The following is a 21,369-nucleotide window of genomic DNA, read 5'->3' as shown; positions in this document are numbered from 1 at the left end:
CTATCTGTTCTCCAGCAAAACACTTTGGCCTGGCCTACACATACAAGTTGCAGTAGTTTAATTAAAGGGGTGGTGGTAAATTGATTCAGTTAAACCAGAACAACTGTGTGTGTGGATCCCTTTACATCTGGCTTACAATAATAGATATGTCAGCAGCAGAGGCAAATTAAACCAGCATACGCCAGGCTTAAATCGAGGTAAGTGTGTCTACATACACAGATGTTTCACTTTAGCTAAATTGCTTAAATATTACACCATATCCTAAACCACTACAGTCTGTGTGTGTAGACAAGCCTTTTGTGGCAAAGCCAGAGTCTGACATGCATTCTCTGCATAGAAAATAACAATGGCTCAATTTTTTGGGAAGACTTTGTAATTATATGTATTGACTCTCTGGGTAATTTACCTCTTATTTCCCATATTTACTGTGAGGATAACTGCAATAAGAAAATGATGACAGCAAAACTGGTGAGCAGTGAATGGGGGGATGTGAAAATTCTAGAGAAAATCCACATGCTTTAGTTTAAGGCTTTTTTGGGCACTCTCCAAAGCACCAGGAAGCAAACTGAAGTGAAAGCAATTTATCAGATTTACTAGATTAAACTTCCGGAAAGTAAAGATTATTAATCTGTGATGTTGTTTCCCCAGGATGGATGAGTTCAGCACTTTTTCCTCTGGCTGAGAATTTAAGCTAGTCCTTGGTAAAGCTGGCTGGATTTAAAGTGTACAGCTCACATTTGTTGAACCAAACAGTACTGCATGCCTAAGAACCTTATAATTAACAAGGACTGAACCATAAAAAAATTGAACAACACTTGAAAATATACAAGACCATGTTTTTGTTGCATAAATGTTATAGTGGTGACAAGTTAATTACAATCCCGTTAAGAGATCTTGTGCTGGATTGCAGTTCGACAAGTCATTATTTTTATTTCAAAATAATAAAGCATGGCCTCAGTAACTCACAGCACCATGCAAAATTACTGCTGCACTATCCGTTGCTAGGACTATAATTAATTCCTGTCACCGCTGCAGAGGATACTTACAATTTTTAAGAAAAATCATTTAGGGATTGCAGTGCAATATTGAGAATTTATTTTATAAAAGGAACAGCTGTCAAGCCCCATGTCTCAGAAAACAGAGTTGGTCCAGAAGAATAGACTGATTTTACAAAACATTACGGCTAAAAATATCAAGATCCTCCTGCCCCCATCTTGTAAGCATTAGCTGTGCTTGGACTGCATTAAGAGTCCCTAGGCAGCACCCTCTTGCCATGTATCTGCCATGCTTTGTGCTATACCAGTGCTTGTCTTTAAGGGTTAAGGAGGAATTTTTCTAATGCTGCAGATGGGGATCGTGAATGTTTGTTTCACTTTTCCTTGAGCACTGTGCATGTCAGAAGGCTGTGAGTGGTTGTCTTTGCCAGGATTTGAAGTTATCTTTATGGACATATCATTTAGCTGTGTCAGCTTCTTAGGGTCTGAGTCCTCTGCAGTACTGGTGCATGTGGGGGTTCTAGCTTATCCCACCCGTGAACATATTGCCAGGAATGAATGATTGGTAGAATACGGAGAAGCACTTTTAAAACTGAGCATAGGTTAGAGGTACCCATCACTCATGCCCAATTGTTAACATGACGAAAGGGCTGGTTGAGGGAATGATTCCCAACAAGTATTGATAGCCTCTGGGGCTTCATGTGACCACTGTTTATTTGAGGCACAATGCTTCCAGGAACTCCTGGTAGGATGGTCCCACTCTGAGTTGCTCACAACTCATCCAATGGCTGGTACTCATTGTTTGTACTTGGTTTAGTAATTGCCAGCATAACCCACCAATCAGTGGGTATGTCTACGCTCTGTCTGGGATTAGTGATAGTGGGGGTCTCACTAGTATATTAAAAATAGCGGCGTGGACATTGTAGTGCCAGTGGAGGCTCAGGCTAGCCACATGAGGTCAACCCTGCCCCTTGGGTCCAAGCTCTCTTCTGGCTGCAATGTAAACATACCCAGTACATATAACATGTTCCCCTCTGGGTCTGATACACAGAGATTGTGAGTCTGTTATAGACCCCAACTATGCAGGCTGGCTCCTTAGCTCAAGCTGTAAAGACTCTCAGCTTTGGAGGTCTTGGTTCAATCCCCACTGTTTGCTAAGATGGATGCTGCCATCCTCTTATCTAGTAGATACCTAGATCTAACAGCAGCCAGAGGTATTTTCTTTAATAGACTATATATTTCCCTTTTAATACCTTTGGTTCATAGGCTGTTTTGGGAAGGAAGAATTTTAATTGTTTTTTATTTTAATACAGACTGGGCACGTCAAGTTAACGTTGCTCACAGCCACATGCTACTGTAGAATTCCCATTACCCTTTCTCAGGAAACAGTGGCTTCCTCTTCCAGGCACATAGACTGACATTGTACAAGCCAATGAACTGCAGTTAGCAAAACATTTGGAGTTTATAGTCCAACTCTGACTATGTTTCATATAAAACTGAAGAAAACAGGAGTGCTCTGGGATGTATTCAAGACCCTATTCCAACTTTAACTAGTCTAGAGAGTTTGATTATGTGAACAAATTCATTGCTTGGAAGTGCTAGAGGAGAAATGGCTTGACAATTTGTTGGGCTGATGCTGCTGAGATAGCAAAGTGGAGATATCCAGCAACACAGGGAATTTGTTAGATTAAGTAAATATGCAAATCTAGCTAGATACTTGGTTTCACATAAAAAATGACAAGTTATTTTTGATTTGTTAACAAACAACTAAATTATGTGCACAAGACAATTTTCTTTCTGGTTTATTTGATAATCTGGATGGCTAATTGCTTTTCACAAAGTCCCACCTTCCTGTCTTTATCCTATTAATACATTCCCACCCTCCACACCCCTCTTACTCTTATCTTTGAGCTCTGGTAGCATCTCTATTTTTTATGATTGCTGTTTCCATCACTAATGACACAATCATAAAGCTGCTTATTGATAAGACTGTTTTTAAACAAACACAATACACAGTACAGCATCAATAAAATAAAGAACGGTTGGATACTCTGTCAAGTTTCCACTAGGGAAATTCTTGGCTACCATGAACTGCATAAACTCTGCAATTATGTCAGAACTCAAATGTTTTTAAACAGCTGAGAAACACAGGGTTAGACTTATAAAAATGGACTAAATTGTAGAGCCAAATCCCATTTGGAGTTTTGCCAAAGTACAGACTAGAGCTCATACCCTCCCCTTCTCACAGGAAAAGACTTGGAAGAGGAAGACTGAACCATGGCTTCTTGACTCCTTGGCCAACAGGTTTAGTTGGCATCAGAGCTGATTAGCCAGAGGGCAAGGGTACTATTTCTTTTGGGCAAGCCACGATCTGAGGGAATAACAACAAAGCCATGACCTGTGGATCTTAGCCTGTGCAGGCTCCACCTCCGACTCCCTGAAATAGTAGTAATATAGCTCTTGATTATATGCACCATGCTATCACTACCTGAGCAATTCTTAGCATCTTTTTTGAATCATGCATAAACTTAGTATGTTAAAAGAAAATTCTTTTAAAATAATGATTAGCAGGTGTCAATGTAATAAACATAATAATAGATTTAAATTGGAGTTTAGAGTGCACAAGAAGTGAAGGTTTGGGCCCTATCCAAATGTTTATTATTATTTTTGCATAAATTTAGACTGGGATTTTCAAAGGGAGTTAGGTGCCCAAATTCCAATGGGAGCTGGAAATATATGTTAACTACTTATGCTAAACAATCTGTTCCACCTTGTATTTAGCTATGACACCTCGAGTACATTTCCCAGTCCTGCAGAAGAGCTTGGTGTAAGCTTGAAAGCTTGTCTCTTTCGCCAACAGAAGTTGTTCCAATAAAAGATATTACCTCACTCACCTTGTTTCTCTAAAACCCTTAGGCTCCATTACAAAAGTCCAGTCTTATCTTGCTTTTTAATAAACACTGTATTGTACCAAATATATGCAACAGTCTTTTCCCCCAAGACTGCAAAACTTGATTTTTTTTGATGGCCATCTGCATACTACACACACTGTATTTCACCCTATACAAAAGGCCAGCAGATGTCTTATACCACACTCACGTCCAGCTAAAGCCCTGTTTTGAGAGCTTAAGAAGGACATAAGTGGCATGGGGTGTGTCTACGAAATGCAAAGAAAAACCTGTGGCGCTGAATCTCAGAGCCTGGGTCAAATGACTTCGGCTTATGGGGCTCGGCTTATTTATAACAGTGTAGACATTCCTGCTTAGGCTGGAGCCTGGGTTCTGAAACCCGGCAAGGGGTGATGGTCTCAGATCCTGGGCTCTTGCCCAAGCAGGAATGTCTACACTGCTATTTTTAGCCCCTCCGCCTGATCCCTGCAAATTGACTTGGGCTCTGAGACTTGGCAGGAAGGGTTTTTCTTTGCAGTACAGACATGCTAATACAGGTCTTTTGTTGGTCTTCTGCTCAAGGGCGAATTTCACAGTAGCACATCAGACAGGATGAATTTGCGAAGCTTTGCATTTCTCAAATGGAAGTTTATTCTTTAAGGAGATATTCTGACTAACGTAAAATGGCAACAGTTGCTCTCATGGCCATTGCCTTACACGTAACTCCTGTCTTTCTCAGTGCTCAAACGCAAGACAAGTGAAGAATCTACAGCTAGCACATCATGGTAATGAACTATCTAAAAAACAAATATATAGAACTCTGGGACAATTATCTGTTGTTCTCATCTAAATTCAGTTTGAACTAGTTCAATGAAAAAGGGGCTCACTCAATCATAAATAATTTTAAACTAGAAAAGCTTAGTTCATCCTACATGAACCAAACTATTTAAATTCCATTTTTTAGCTTCCCTGAATGAGTGATTCTAAATCATCCACCCAAGAATTCTCAACATGAAAGGGCTATTACTGTATTATTACTGCCAGCTGCCTGCTTCTTTTATGAAAAATTAGGTAGCTGCTTTTGAAATATGTTAGCTTTGATACACATGAAGTTAAAGGAAAATAACAACAACAATGGATTGAAGGGCTTTTATAACATAAAATATAAAATAGCAATGCTATTATACAAGAACGTTTTAATTTTTCTAAGCTTTTAAACCAGGTTTTTCAAGTTTGAAAACTTTTAATAGAATTAAGAGTTAACAAGTGTGATGTTAAGCTAGCCGACTGTAAAAAATCCTTAGCCGTGCAGTGATGGAAGAACAAATGCAGAAGAAATAGATAAAAGCTAAATTGGAATTTATGGTAAAAGGTGTCACACAAGGTTATATGTGAATGGGTATAGCACTAAATTACAAGTGATTTTCTCATATAACTAAAAGGTCAAGGAAGTTTGACCTACAACTGCAGTCTGCTTTAAAATTTTAATTTAGTTACTGCTTGATAAAATTTGGCCTCAAAAGTTCCAGCCAAAGGGGAAATGCAGAATTTATAGAGAATCCTTTTGTTGTACCTAATCACCTATTGACTGCTATCATCCAAGGACACATCTAGCTATAGGTCCTTATTGATCAGATATAGCTTAGTTTTCCATTACAAAAGGTTCACTTTGATTTGAGTTTTACAGGATCTAGTTTGGAAAGGCTAAAGACTCTGTATTTAGTTGACCTGGAATCTTCTTCTCTTTATGAAAGGCTGACAAATCACAGTGAATCAAAGAACAGACCTGTGGCTACAGAGGTTTTATCAGAGCCTAATCTAAGGGCTATTGTAAAACTCAATGCATAATTGAAGATTCATGAAGAACTTCCCAGATTAAAAGCTACGTTTACTATGTGAATGAGAAATCCTGCTGAGTGACTTTGCTTCCGTACTGTTTGAAGCCATATCACCACCTTCTTTTTTATTTCAAGAACTAACCCAAGAAAAGTGAATCTATAGCTGTTGGTTTCTATTTTTGAAATCAAGCAGCTTTATGCACTGAAACTGCCTACCTAGGCTTAAAGAAAGCCATACCACACATTCTACCAAGGGACTACATCAGAGTTCTTCCTCTTGGTTTTGAACATTTTCCTTTCCATTTCAGAGATTTCCTTCTCAGATCTTAGGCAAGAGGAGGCAAGCTAAATACGGTGTTTGAAGTAACTCCCCCAGTGTGGGAGAGAACTGGAATTTATTTTAAAAAAATATATTGTTTGGATTTGATGCAACTTTATACTATTATGCTCTTTAAGAAGAAGAGCATTGAAGCATTTGTTTTGATAAAACAAAGTATAACAACTTCAAAAACAAACAAGGGAAAGAACAAGTCAAATGTGGGGCTGACCAACCATAGCAGTATCCCTTTTAATAAAGTTGTTAAATGGTTAATTTGTAAGTTACCTTATTCAGAGTTTCCAGTTATATTTCAAATCCCATGCCAATTAACAACAAATGAACAGCCCTGCATGAGGCAAAGTTCAATACATTCCTAGCTGTGCTGTTGCTATTGATAGTGAGGTGAAGATGTTATCCAGACAGACGAGCGACTGGAAAAATGATACAGAGAGGGGATATTTAACTTGGGGTGTGGGGGGGAACTAAATAAAAAATCCACTCATGTAAACCACTGGTGAACCGTGCAGCAAAAAAGCAATCCAGAATGTCAAGGGCAACATGGACACCACACATTATTTCAAGCCTAAGACAACTATACAAGACCCGGAAAAGGTAACTAGTATCAACAGTAAAGCTTCCCTTTACAGCAGGGCAGGTCCAGTGCATTTCGTCATGCAGAGCAAATCAGCATTCACCCTGAGGGTCTGATCCAAAGCTCACTGAAGTCAATAGGAATCTTTCTATTGGCTTCAATGAGCTATGTTTAGTGCAGGAGTGGGCAAACTATGGCCCGGGTGCCGCACCCGGCCCTTCAGACATTTTAATCCGGCCCTCAAGCTCCTGGAAGCAGGGTCAGGGGCTTGCTCCTCACAGCTCCTGGAAGCAGCAGCATGTCCCTCCTCCGGCTCCTACGCACAGGAGAAGCCAGGGGGCTCCATACGCTGCCATCAGCAAATGGGGCCAATGGGAACTGCAGGGGCGGCGCCTGCGGATGGGGCAGCACACAGAGCCACCTGGCCGTGCCTCCGTGTAGGAGCCAGATTAGGGGATGTGCCGCTGCTTCCAGGAGCTACTTGAGGTAAGCGCTGCCCGGAACCTGCACCCCAGACCCCCTCCCACCCTCCGAACCCGTCAAGAGACAAATTAGAGGATTGGGTCAAAAGAAACCTGATGAGGTTCAACAAGGACAAGTGCAGAGTCCTGCACTTAGGACAGAAGAATCCCATTCACTGTTACAGACTAGGGACCGAATGGCTAGGAAGCAGTTCTGCAGAAAAGGACCTAGGGGTTACAGTGGATGAGAAGCTGGATATGAGTCGACAGTGTGCCCTTGTTGCCAAGAAAGCTAACGGCATTTTGGGCTGTATAAGTAGGGGCATTGCCAGCAGATCGAGGGACATGATCATTCACCTCTATTTGACATTGGTGAGGCCTCATCTGGAGTACTGCGTCCAGTTTTGGGACCCACACTACAAGAAGGATGTGGAAAAATTGGAAAGAGTCCAGCGGAGGGCAACAAAAATGATTAGGGGGCTGGAGCACATGACTTATGAGGAAAGGCTGAGGGAACTGGGATTGTTTAGTCTGCAGAAGAGAAGAATGAGGGGGGATTTGACAGCTGCTTTCAACTACCTGAAAGGGGGTTCCAAAGAGGATGGATCTAGACTGTTCTCAGTGATACCTGATGACAGAACAAGGAGTAATGGTCTCAAGTTGCAGTGGGGGAGGTTTAGATTGGATATTAGGAAAAACTTTTTCACTAGGAGGGTGGAGAAGCACTGGAATGGGTACCTAGGGAGGTGGTGGAATCTCCTTCCTTAGAGGTTTTTAAGGTCAGGCTTGACAAAGCCCTGGCTGGGATGATTTAGTTGGGAATTGGTCCTGCTTTGAGCAGGGGGTTGGACTAGATGACCTCCTGAGGTCCCTTCCAACCCTGATATTCTATGATTCAATGATTCTAAGAGCACCCCAGAGCTCTCACCCCCAGCCAGAGCCCTTACCCCCCCCCCGCACCGCAACCCGGAGCCCCCTCCCGCACCCTGAACTCCTCATTTCTGGCCCACCCCAGAACCCGCACCCTCCCAGCTGAAGCCCTCACCCTCTCCCGCATCCAACCCCCACTTTTGTGAGCATTCATGGCACACCATACAATTTCCATACCCAGATGTGGCCCTTGGGCCAAAAAGTTTGCCCACCCCTGGTTTAGTAACTCAATCCTACTTCTCTTGAAGTCAATGGCAAAACTCTCAACAATTCCAAAGGGAGCATGAACTGAGATGCTGATACTGCCAAGAGGACTGTGGGGGGTGGTCTCTTGAAGAGCTCCATTGGAAAGGGGCCATAATATTATATTCCTAATCGGAGAATACATGCGGATAACAACTGTAAACTGTGATAAAAACAAATACTGTAGCTTATAGTACCTTATAAAGAATGTATCACAACGGAACACATATATGAATACTGTTATTAAAAAACTTTCACCAGCCCCACTCCCCAAATCATCTTCTCCCCTAGATTTTTGCCTTTAATAGATCAACTTTTTGAATGCTAAAGTTATTTTACTGTTACACTAATGAGTTATAAAGACTGTTGTAAACATTTGATTTACTAAGCAGTTGCTTAGCCTTTTTGCCATGGTACTCTGCCATAGAGATGTGGATAATTTAAGTCCCTTGGGGGCCTGGTATAAGACATTTCTACACTCTGATTTAGATTAATTAAGCTGAGCAGGCTGTAGTTATGTAACCTATTGACATTGTTTACACACACACAAAAATTACCTCTTACCTCCATTATCTTTTAGGTGCAGTGCTATCTTGGTATCATCTAAAAAAGAAATTCACCATTACTAATACAGGAAACCTAGTTTAATTAGGTCATAGATCTCTTTAATGATATTCTAATGTCCAACAGATTTAACCATCAGAATAGAATTTGGTGTTCTACTCATATAGGGCTTGATCCTCTTCTTCACACTGAGTAGTACCTTACTCGTCTAATAGTACTAAGACAGTGGAGTAAGGTAGAATTCAAAATGAATAAAGGTATGAGCCTCTGGCCCATAGCTTTTAAAAGCACCTTTACCTTTGTCATGTATATGTAATATAAGTATGATTATTTGTATGACTGACTCTGTAGGTCACATGACATATTCAGGACTCAGGTAGCATTTGACAGTAAAATAAAACAATTATTAACTGTTCCCATAAGAAATAATAATATAATATACCAGTTTCAAAGTCTCTATATATTTCCAGATTTCTCTTATTACTTGTACATTGGATGAGCCAAATATCTGGGGCATTATTAGCAAATGAGCATTCAGGAATAAAGCTACAAATCCTGTAGTGACAGCTTCTAAACTTTTCTTGCTGCTTTGCTGCAATGAAAACTAGTCCTTTTCATCAATAGACTCCCACCTTGTAACGTCTTCAGTTTTAGGCTTAATGCTTGAATATCTTAGAAGCTAGAAATGTTCCTGCCAGAATCTATTAAAAAATTCTGGCCACACTGTACAGCTTCCATTATATTAACAGGCAATTCTGCTAGAAGAAGAGCTGCCATTATACTTTATAGTTGCTACTTGATTCATTGTAGGTAGCTTTTCTATCCAGCTGAACTTCTACCAGATGCAGGAGGCTAGACTATCTTATCTGCAGGATGGCAAGGTTTAAGCTCTGAAGTCAGAGGAACAGCTACAAATGTGAGTTCCCACATTATCTCTCAATCCTGTTACTTTGCTTTGGGACCCTAAAGAAAAGGGTCTTTCTGGAAAAGAATACTGCAGTCAGTACTGGCGCAAAAGGTTAGTGCCAAATTTCGAAAGAAATCTTTAATTTTGAGTGTCTCTGTTTTCGGATGGCCAACATTGGACCCTCAGGACCCGCCCCAAAGCTCACTGAAGTCAATAATGAGAGTCTCTCCATTGACGTCAATGGGCTTTGCTTCGGGCCCATATGGACTGATTTTTCCGATGAGCACCAATAACCTCCTAAGCTTCATAACTGTAAATTCTTTGAAATGTTGACTGTCTTTTACCATATGTCTGTACACCGCGTCGCACAATGAAGCCTCCAACCTTGCTGGGACCTCTAGGTGTTACTGTAATACAAATAACTCCAACTGAACATAGTGGGAGCAGAGAATTGGCCAAGATAGCAGTAGTGGCAGCCAGGATGTAGCAGTTAGAATTAAGAAGCTCAGGCAGAGCTGTTTGAAGACACAGAGTTTGTGTCATTTGTCTAAGAAGAAAAATTAGGGCTTTGGTTTTCATCACTATCCAAGCTTCTTGTTTTGGAAACATACAAAGCCCTTCAGATATTTGCTCCATGCTAAGTTTTCTCCCTCCAAAAACCAAAAACAAACAAACCAAACAATACTCCTGCCTCCTCCCCCCGCAAACTTAAACAATAAAAAGATTTGTTTGCTCCTTAACATTGTAAATAAGACAACTTTTCATTATGGACTAAAGCATTCCATGGTAAGCCACCTTCTGTGGGCAGGCTGGTTGGCAGGTGGGATGTAGTGGCTCCTTTGGTGGTGGTTAAAACTCTGAACCTCGTGGTAGTTGGCTGGAGGGAAGTGGTGGTATGAGGGGGCTTCTCAGTTGTGTCCACATTCTTCTCACAGACCTTATCTTTCGACTATTGAGAAACACCAAAAACAAGCCAGAAGAAAATTAGTTTTCAGTGGAGACCATTTGTCACTGAACTAAAAGTCTGAATATGGACAAACTGCCAAGCCAGAAAGAATGAAAATGGAAACTAAATCAAGGAATATTTGGAGAGTTTATGTATTTATTTTTAAAGTGAAATACTTTGCACAAGGTTCTGTAGAATGACAGGTATTCCATTGAACTGGAAAATTTACAATGCCTAAACTGTTGATGACAAAGCTGTGAAGGCTCTGAATACCGAATGCATATTATTACTGCCACAAAGTTTTAACATCTAAATTCATCACTAGGAAGTTACTTTTGGGGAGAGGGTTGTTCTTTTTTTGCTATTGTAGTTGAAATGCACACCTCAATCGATCTTTTTTTCTGGGTGCCATAAAACATGTCATAGCAAAATACATGACTGGGTAAAATAAAAATACTGAAAATATGGTATAGCACAAAAAATAAGGTATAGTTAATTGTAATTTTTAATTAATTACATTTTCCTTGGAAATTACCAAAGACAATAATAATTATATATATAAAATAGCTTCACATATAAATAGTTAGCTTTGCTTTTTATTTTTATATAATAAATCACATATGTGAGTATGTACATATGTATACACAGACATACACATGTATACATTTTTAACTCGAGGTCACATTTATATATTCAGTAGGAGTAAAGATTAAAACCTTTTTTGTTTTGTTTTGCTTTGCATTGCAGTGCATCTGTAATACAGTTTTGCAGAAAAATATTTCCAGCCAAACAGCAGCAAATATTTGAACTACCCCCGACCCACACCCGGCATACATCATTCTGTTCAGGGAGTTGTGAACTTTGCTTCCTGGCAGTGTGTTCATCTCAGTGAAATGTGAACTTCAAAAACAAGTGTGTATTGTTTCACTTTTGACATGCAAGGTTATTTTCCTGTCCTTTCTTCCCTCTACCCTTTCTTTTCTAAGAGCAAACTAGGAAATTAAATGAAAAAAACCAACACCCGAATACTAACCCCAAAACAAACAACCCTTCCACCACCTTCCATCCCCACCTCAAAAACCCAACCCAAGTCCTTATGTTAATATTATATATTTAAATAGAAAAAAAAATCCCCAGGAGATGCCAAAGATAAGGTTGCTCTCCTAGTCACAAAACACAGTAACTCATTCAAATTCAACCCCATGTTAGTAATATTTTTGATAGGTAGGTCAGGTATTATGTGTATATCTAAATATATAGGGCCAGAAAGAGTGCATCCTCTGTAGGTCCCCAAGGGAGGGAGGAGGGAGGGGGCATGAGTATCTCTTCTCTCTCCCCTTCGCAGCTCACTGAAAGAGGCCTTGTGCTCTGGGAATGCAAGCCTTTCACAGAGCTAGCATTGCTAGTACAGATCTTGGCAAAGAGGGGAGAGGTCACTAGCCAGCAGAACTGGATGGGTGCAGATAGGAGCTGCCGACACAATCTGCCCAAGCAGCCAGGGTCCACCAGCATTCCCCAGAGCTCAGGAAGGCATTGTATATGCCTAAGACAAAATGCCTCCCAGAGGTCCTGGTGGGGTGTGGTGGCATTGTGTGACCCACAACAGAGGCCTGTGGCCATCAGTATCCTTCAATCCGAGACCATTCTGTGAGGTTCTGCCCCATACTGATAGATTTACTAGTAGCCTTAATTGCACGTTCTCAAAAAGTTACCTCTCTGAGCACTAAAACTCTGAGGGCAACCCCATCACTAGACATTCAGTTTGCAAATTGCAAAGCTGAAGCTACAAGCCTTTATAACAACCAGCTAGCATGTAATTATTGTACCTAATCACCCAGCATTACTTTGCAATTAAGGCTATATAAGAGGAAAAACTCCAACAAAAAAATACCCACACCACAATGGGCTCATATCAGTGTATGCGTTGGACTCAATTATTGAGACTAAAATCAAGCATGCTTTTCTAAACAGACACTTGGGGACATACTTTGCCTTTAATTATACCCTGACGTATCCTGTCACTGGGGCTGCGCTGTTGTAACTGAAGACAGAATTTGGCCCTTAGTGCTGAAAAAGGGAAAGTAATTGCTCTTTATCAGCCTTTGAGAGAATCAAAGTCTGTTAGATGAATTAGCAAAAACAACGAGGAGTTCATATTACCACAAATCCTCACATGAAAAAAACTTGTACAATGAGGCCACTGGGAAAGGACCAACATAATGTAAGATACTAATGAATGTGACTTGAAAATGACCCGCTCTGGGCCTTCTTACCCTCTGGCTGCATCTCCTGTAGTCAACAGCAGTCCCAGGATCGCCGCCCACCCTCCCTCATGTCAGATATCTATTGTTGTTTTCTTTTTTTAAAGGAGAACTGAATGTATCAAGTCTTTAAGAACGAGTAACAGCAAAATCTGTACTTAATGCTAAAGGCTTGGCCAGAATTCATAACCAAAATGCTCGGGCTGTATCTTTAGCTAGAGCTATTCTTGTAGAGTCCGTCAAGGATCTATTTTCATACAACTAAAATGGGGAGGAGCAAAGGCAAGGAAGGTTCAAGGGCAGTTGGCAACTACAGCTCAGCCTCTGCCATCATTCTGATGAGAATCTTAGTGCTACAACAATCAAACCAGGGTCACAAGTTTAGCATTAGCCTTTTCGTTGCATTAATTTTGGGTTTACCATATTTCCATGGAAATAAAAAAATCATATTATGCCCATTTTATACCTTCAAATAATAATGACATTGCTCAGCCTAGTGTTTCTTTAATACAACCTACTCAATTTTTAAGTAATGTATATGGATAATTGTAGCATGCACTTGGCCTTAAAAAATGCTGCTTAATAATCTGCAGAATGTAATCAGAGGCATAATAACTAGGACCCTACCAAATTCACGGCCATGAAAAATACATCATGGACTGTGAAATCTGATCTTCCCCTATGAAATCTGGTCTTTTGGGGGCTTTTACCCTCTACTATACAGATTTCATGGGGGAGACCAGTGTTTCTCAAATTGGGAGTCCTGACCAAAAGGGAGTTTCAGTGGGGGTCACAAAGTTATTTTACGGAGGTTGCGGTATTGCCACCCTTACTTCTGTACTGCCTTCAGAGCTAGACAGCTGGAGAGTGGCAGCTGTTGGCTGGGCACCCAGCTCTGAAGGCAGTGCCCTGCCAGCAGCAGCGCAGAAGTAAGGGTGGCAATACCATACCATGCCACCCTTTACTTCTGCGCTGCAGTCTTCAGAGCTGGGTGGCCAGAGAGTGGCGGCTGCTGACCGAGGGCCCAGCTCTGCAGTCAGAAGCGCAGAAGTAAGGGTGGCAATACCATACTGTGCCATCCTTACTTCTGCATGGCTGCTGCTGGCAGTGATTCTGCCTTCAGAGCTGGGCTCCTGGCCAGTAACCGCCATTCTCCAGCTGCCCAGCTCTGAAGGCAGAACTGCCACCAGCAGCAGTGCAGAAGGGTAGCAGTATCGTAACCCCCCTAAAATAACCTTGCAACCCCCCCTACAACTCCTTTTTCGGTCAGTTACAACACTGTGAAATTTTAGATTTAAATAGCTGAAATCATGAAATTTATGATTTTTAAAATCCTATGATCATAAAATTGACCAAAATGGACCATGAATTTGGTAGGGCCCTAATAATAACTATGCAAATTTCCTTTGGTGGTCATATCAAGGTTGTAAAGCACATTCTTACCTCTTCAGGGCAGCCACTGTCTACCCAATCTTGCCGGTGGCGATCAAATCCACTCGAGCATCTTTAAATGATGAAAGAGATAAACGCAGTCCAGATGGAAATAGAAAGAGGTAGGGAAGGTGGGGTTGGGGGGGGGGGAGAGAGACAGAGATACTGTAATTAATTGATTTATTTTATAATCTGAATGATTAGCACAGTGTGTTGACTGAAATATGATTAAATCATTTAGCTCTTTTCATCTAAGGGTGTTTATTTTAGTTAGACATTTTTTAGATATCAGAGTATCCAACCCTTTTGACGGTTAATTGCTTCTCTGCACCAAGTAGACTTAAGTTTGATCTCAAGCATATAGAATTAAGTCATTACATTCATTCTGTCCTGGCTTCTTCTTAGTCTGTAAAAAGCAACAGCAGAAAGGATATAATGTATCAGTCATTACTGCTCTCCTTTTATCAGGCTAGGTGATCTGAGACATCAAGACACTCACTGCTGTACAATCAACATGCCAGGATTATATAACAAGCCAACTGAACACTCCCAGTGGCAGTCTGCAAATACTGTAGAGCTGCTTCAATCTCCTTACTAGCTGAAACAATTTAGGTTACATACGAATTTCTTGCCAAATTAACTGAAGTTAATAACCTGTTTTAAAAATCCTCTCATTTCAGTAAATAATGAGAAAACTTTCAAAGCAACTTGTAATGTTTTAAGTTAATGAGTCCCATAAACCTCCCCACCTCACAGGAGTGTTCATTAATGGTTGTAAAGCACTTTGAGATCCCTCAACGGAAGGAGCTATAGAGATGCAGTTATATTAAAAAGGCAAGCAAGTGGCTAGACTTCCAAAGACTGCTTTGAAAATTTTGCCCACATTTGTTTAGCAAATGGCTTTGCATGGCACTATGTTGCATTATGTCATGCCAGGGATAATGTACCATAGCATAAATGGGCACAACATGGTTCGAGTACAATGGGACACAAAGGTCAGTAAAAGGAACAAAACAAAAGGGGGCTTTTTCAAGTACAAGACTGCAACAGGTGAAACACTTTTGGCACCTATGTTGTTTTGAGTTCTTTTTCTTCACATTACCAAGCATAAGGAATCTCCCCCACAGCTCCAATTAGCTATATTTGGATGGTATTATTTGGCCCTTCATAATTAAAAGGTGCCTAGACATCTTTTTAAAACCATGAAACATTTAGGGATGGTCAAAAGACTATGGAGGCCACTCGAACCCTTTTCTAAAAAAGTTTGTGGTTTCCCAAATTTGGTGGTAACATGGAATTTTGGTGGCTATGAGTTTCCACACACACCCCACTCTGACAGAGGCCACAGTGGGGTGTGTTTATCCTTGCCTTCACTTGGGGGCCAAGGAAGGAGTGTCAAGCTGGGTGAGGGATGGTGTCCTCTTCTCCCAATCTCAGGGTTCTCCTCTCTCACTGGGAGATGAGGGGTGACTTGCCTGAGCAGAATGGAACTGGTGAAAGCCAGGTTCTTACCTGCATGTGACACTCAAAAGGCTCATTCAGTCCCTAATTTTCAATGATGTTTGAATGGCTTTGCCAATACCATATTTGCCCAACTCTAAGAAGAGCCTGATTTTCAGAGGGGCTAAGCACCTGCAGGTTTTTTTTTATTTCAGTCAGAGCTGGGGGCTCAGCACTTCTGAAAATTAGGCCCAATGTTTAGAAACTTAAATACCCAACCCCACAGTATATTATTATACACAGATAATTACTGCCAGATTATACACCCACACTTACTGGAGTCCAGCAGTATCTAGGACAGGGGTCGGCAACCTTTCAGAAGTGCTGTGCCGAGTCTTCATTTATTCACTCTAATTTAAGGTTTTGCGTGCCAGTAATACATTTTAACGTTTTTAGAAGGTCTCTTTCTATAAGTCTATAATATATAACTAAACTATTGTATGTAAAGTAAATAAGGTTTTTAAAATGTTTAAAAAGCTTCATTTAAAATTAAATTAAAATGCAGAGCCCCCTGGACTGGTGGCCAGGACCCGGGCAGTGTGAGTGCCACTGAAAATCAGCTTCGGCATGCGTGCCATAGGTTGCCTACCCCTGATCTAGGACCATCTTGTATTATATCTTGGATCGAGATGGTGCCAAATTTAAAATTCATTAGGTTGAATGAATAAAACTTATCCCAGACTTACTCATTTACTGTTTTGAAGTTTCTTTTTGGCAAACCATTGAAATATTGCAGTAGGCAATATAATTTGTCATAATTAACAATACAGCCATGCTCTATGAAAGGATTTGCAACAGCTCCTATCGAAAACATGTAAAACAAACATTCCTGAGATTACTGCCCCCTAAAGAATTTGAAAGGCTAGACACTGCTTATTTAGCACTTTCTGCTGACACACTGGTGATCCCAAACAATATTATGGGAAAGCAGCTTTATCAGTAATTAGATAGTTTTGGCTCCAAACAAATTGTCTGCAAAATATTTCTGAGACACATGTCAAGGAAATGCCAGTCTTAGAGGATATAATCACTGTTGCATCTCTGAGTTAGGATTCTGGAACCTGTCATTACAACAGCACACCGCCTGCTCTACATTAGGCATTTATAAGACTTTCATTTACTGGCATGGCAATAATTCCCTACTGCCATGAAAACACTGGAGTAGATTTGATTAGCTATGCCATTTGTGCCATCTGTCAACACGGCCATTTTATAACAACTTCATTTTCAAGTGATGACCCAGATCTGCTCCTAGCAAAGCAATTAACATAGCATGTTCTAGGAAATGAGAACAAGGACGCTATTTGAGAAACAGGGAATCCCAGGCTTCCTTATTTATTTACATGGAACACAGATGTGCAATTTTAGGAAGCAGAGGGAAAGTTCAAGTGTTTACATATGTGATGGTGATGGTTTGGCATGGCTGACACACTTGACATTATGCCACAAAAATGAAGTATGAATCCTTCCACTGTGACTTATGAGAGACAGAAAGGAGCTGCAACATCATCAGATTTACTAGAGGCTGTTTACCTCTGTTTGGTAGAGAGCAGATAGATGAGGAGGAGTTTCCATTTACTCTAGTAGCCAAACCTCTATCCTTTTTTTCTGCTATAGAGGCCCAGTGCTGGAAAAAAAGTCAGCTCCCAGAGTAACCCAATATAGAAGATTTAGCACAATATGCTCTGTGCAGGATAAATACACTGGGGAAAGTAACTGAGAAGGAAAAAGACAAAACTCCCAGTGAAAAATCTAGGTACTTGACAGTTGGAATGAAACACAATCAGGAGATTCGACCCCTTCTATGACACTTGTCTTCCACATTAATAGCAATCCAAATATCTCTACCAAGATATCTGAAGCATCAAACAAATGCCCAGATCCTGGGCATAGAAAAGACACAGTCAGCAACAAAGGTTTTGAATCAGTTTCATAACTACACTGTACACAAATATTGACTCAGCACAGTTAAAACATTTACCTATTCCTCTGAATAAAAGTGTAACCGGGAGATTAATTAGAAGAGTGGGCAGGCTGAAAACAAACAGCACACTATTGTTCAGGGAAAATGCAACTGTACTGTTTTAAATTATTGAATGGATTAGTGTAATTTTAAATGCAGTCTCAGAGTAGATTGAGAGAGAAAGGAAGTGTCAGGGAAAATACTGGCAGGCTTGGTGGCAGTAACCGTTGCACCTGTGACATGTTCTACAAGAGAATCCTTATACTGCTAAAGCTAACAATCTATCTAGTTACATTGGGGCAAACCCCTAATAAATTGCACTTGAACTGATTTATCTTAATGCAGTAACTTGCTCTTGGAGACCACACCCTCACCATCTGATGTTTGTAAGAAACAAGCACTGAAAGGGATAATATATATATAAATGTTATCTTTATGCTCACTCTGACTTTTCCTCCATTTCACCCCAGGACAGGCCTTGTCTTGGTCCTCCCATTCTCCCAATATCATTTTCTTCTCATGCAGCTTAGGGTGGAAAGAAATTGATTTTCCTGCTCTTGTTGTTTCCCACTTGCCTTATCTCAACTCCAGAGCTGGATAAATGTGTATGGAATTCATTTAAGGTGTCACTGTAAATTACTGTGATGTAAAACGGGTTGTGCCCTATGGCCCAGATTTTGTACAAAGTACTTAAGCCCATGCCTCACTTTAAGCATGTGAGTGGTCTCATGCCTAACCCCTTCCTTAATTACATGCCTAAACCCCTTGCTTAACTAGGTCCTATTCCTGGAGTCTCCACAAATCTCTCTATAGTAGGATGCCCTTGTAATGCTGGGAAGGGGAAGTTTGAGCGCAAATTTGCTCCTACATGCCTGCTATATGCCCTGCTACTGAGCAGCTAAAACAAACCTAAACCATTTAAAGGAGACTGTATAATTTTAGTATTTATGCAAAAATTAAATGATGACTAATGAAGCATAAATAATTATTGATGAGTCATAGCCATGTCTGCAATGTTGAATACATACTTTCATTTGCAAGTAAATCTTTAGAAACATCTCAAGATTTATGATGTAAAGTTAGTGATAAGAAGAATCCCACAGATTTGGGGCAGAAGTCTCAGCAGATCAGCAGCAGACTGATGATGGCCCCACAGTTGTACAAGTCAGAATGTCTGATGGGAATCCCCCCAACCACCCCTCCCAAAAAACCCTTAGCAATACGTTCTGTGAAGTACTCCTGCAATATTGTGTAAAAATGGGAACATTTCCAATGTAACTGGAGAAATAAAGAGCTGTTAGTTTACATCAGAAAAGGTCGAAGACTGGTGAGTGTAATTACCCAATATTTGTTAGTTTGCAGCAACATGTGAATAGACAGCAGGAAGCAAGGAGTCCCACGGGGAATTATTATGGTTGGAAGAGCCTAGGAATAAAACTGGGCTAAAAGAGGTAGATTATCTTTGCAGTGAAGGTAATAAACTAGCTAAGATGAGAGCAGACTGAATTTGGATCAAAGAAGAATGGCAGAGTAGTTCTTATGTGGTTAAATGTCAGTTAGAAAGACAAAGTTGCACAATAAATTATTATCAAGAAAGAAGAAACCTGTTGAAAAGAACATAAAGAATTGTTAACTGAGGCACTGCCTTACATAACTACAAAAAAGGGATGAGGGCAAGAGAGATCCAGAGAGGAATTTATGAGACTTTGGAAATATGCTTCTAGAATCTACAATACAAATAATCTGCAGAAAACAAAAAAAGTAAACATGTTCTTTGAAAGTAGCTGCACTACACTGGACTTAGAGGGCCTGACTCTCCACTGCCTTTCACTTAGTGTAGTAACTGATCCCTGTGCAAAGGGGGTGTACCGCTATCACCAGTGTAAGTTAGCAGTGAATTCTCATCTGGTAGTGTTTCACACCCACTTTGCCCAGGTGTAAATGACTTCCCCATGGTGCCAGGCAGTGGGGAATCAGGTCCTGAATCCTAATATCACTATTAGGACCACCTACATAGTTCTGGCTTCTTAACCGCAGCATGACAATTACTTTCTTACAATCACCTTGGCTTACCAGTCTGAATCCTTTTATCTCTTTTCCACATAGCCCCTTTCATTTCAGAGTGAGATCTCCCAGGATGACTACCTCCTCAGGCACTGCATTTACTTTCCCCCACCACCAATCAGCAGAGCACTCCCAGTGGATAAATAAATAAGTGATAAGCTTTCTATAATAGCTTTCTAAATAAAGTTTGACTCTGACTTCCTTTAGAGTGCAACTGGGCCCATCCATTTGTCTTTTTATTTTTAAATAGAATAATGAGGTTCACCGTGATTGAGTTTCTTGGTTTATTTATTTTTTAAGTAGTAACTTAGCTCCTTTTGGTACATCTGACCACTTCCCCTTTCCTATGCAGGGAGCTTCCTGTATCATTAGCAAGAGGCAAGTTCTGAAACGTGTGCACAAGGGTAGCAGAGGCTGCTGGAAAATAACAGACTGCTGCTTCCAAGAGCAGCAGCACTAAGAGCAGCAGCAAAAGAGCAGCACATGCACCCTCTCTTCTCCATGGCACATGGCAGCATGGAGGGCAGGAGAATGAGCTGTGCTGGGGTTCTCTCACCTGGCTCGGGTAACTGGTCAGGGGGGTCTGACTTGGTTTGGGGAGCAATACAGGCAAGTGTGGCTGCTGGGGAGAAGGCTGGATGGCAAGCAGTAGCCAGCTCTGAATGTTTAATACGACCCATCTTTAATAACCTCCCAACTGCGCCTTTGGCAGGCCATTGGGAAGGAACATGCTCTTTGTCTGTCCCTCAGTGCCCTGGAAGCAGGGAAAGGGATGCACTGAAGTCCATTCACTAGGATAGGGCTAGAAGCAGAGCAGGCTTCTTCCCAGCTGCAGATCAAAGGGCTGCTGCTTTGGGAGCAGAGGCAGACATGCGGAGCAGCTCTGCAAGGAGACAGCAAGGGAGGTCAGTGTTCACAGTCACTCAGGCTCCCTGCAGCCTGACTCCCCAATTCTTTCACCAAGCCAGCCCCCCACAGAACTGCTGCTGATCAGCTAAGTGGGGCCTCTCGAATAGGAATCCAGGCTGGCTGCCCGTAACCAATCTGTGCATTCCAGACAATATTCTGTCCCATAAAATAGTCTCCAAAGCATCCCCCACAATGATTAAAATTCCTAGTCTACTGTTACTTGTCACTTGATTTATTATTGTTTGCATCACAACTCTGCTAAGTGGCCTAAACTGATACGGGGCCCGGCTGTGCTACACCCTGTGCATACACATTGTCAGAGTTAGTCCCTGTCACAAACTTAATAGTAGGGTTACCATATCTATTAAATAAAAAAAGAGGACCCTCCACGGGCCCTGGCCCCGCCCATTTCCCCACCCCAGCCCGCCCCAACTCCGCCCCTTTCCTGCCCTAATTCCGCCCCCTCCTCCCTCCCACTCCCAGCCACGGGGAAAGGGCTGCCGGAGCGCTACCGGCTTCACGGTTTGCCGGGCAGCCCCCAGACCCTGCGCCCCCGGC

At 41.3% G+C, this 21,369-nt stretch overlaps 1 protein-coding gene across 1 annotated transcript in view; it reads right to left on the bottom strand.

The window, feature by feature from the left end:
- Positions 1–21,369, bottom strand: part of PLXDC2 (plexin domain containing 2) — a 254,133-nt gene that overhangs the window by 38,087 nt on the left and 194,677 nt on the right. The window contains exons 9-11 of the mRNA XM_029911008.1: positions 14,388–14,448; positions 10,533–10,686; positions 8,831–8,869 (exon numbers count right to left, since the gene is read on the bottom strand). Coding sequence (XP_029766868.1) covers positions 8,831–8,869; positions 10,533–10,686; positions 14,388–14,448 — 254 coding nt within the window. The remainder of the gene's footprint in view (positions 1–8,830; positions 8,870–10,532; positions 10,687–14,387; positions 14,449–21,369) is intronic.

The sequence above is a fragment of the Terrapene carolina genome, unplaced genomic scaffold (genome assembly GCF_002925995.2).
Source record: "Terrapene carolina triunguis isolate 2854851 unplaced genomic scaffold, T_m_triunguis-2.0 Scaffold84, whole genome shotgun sequence".
NCBI lineage: Eukaryota > Metazoa > Chordata > Testudines > Emydidae > Terrapene > Terrapene triunguis.
Note: the sequence above shows the minus strand (reverse complement) of the source record. Positions and strands in the feature narration are given on the sequence as shown.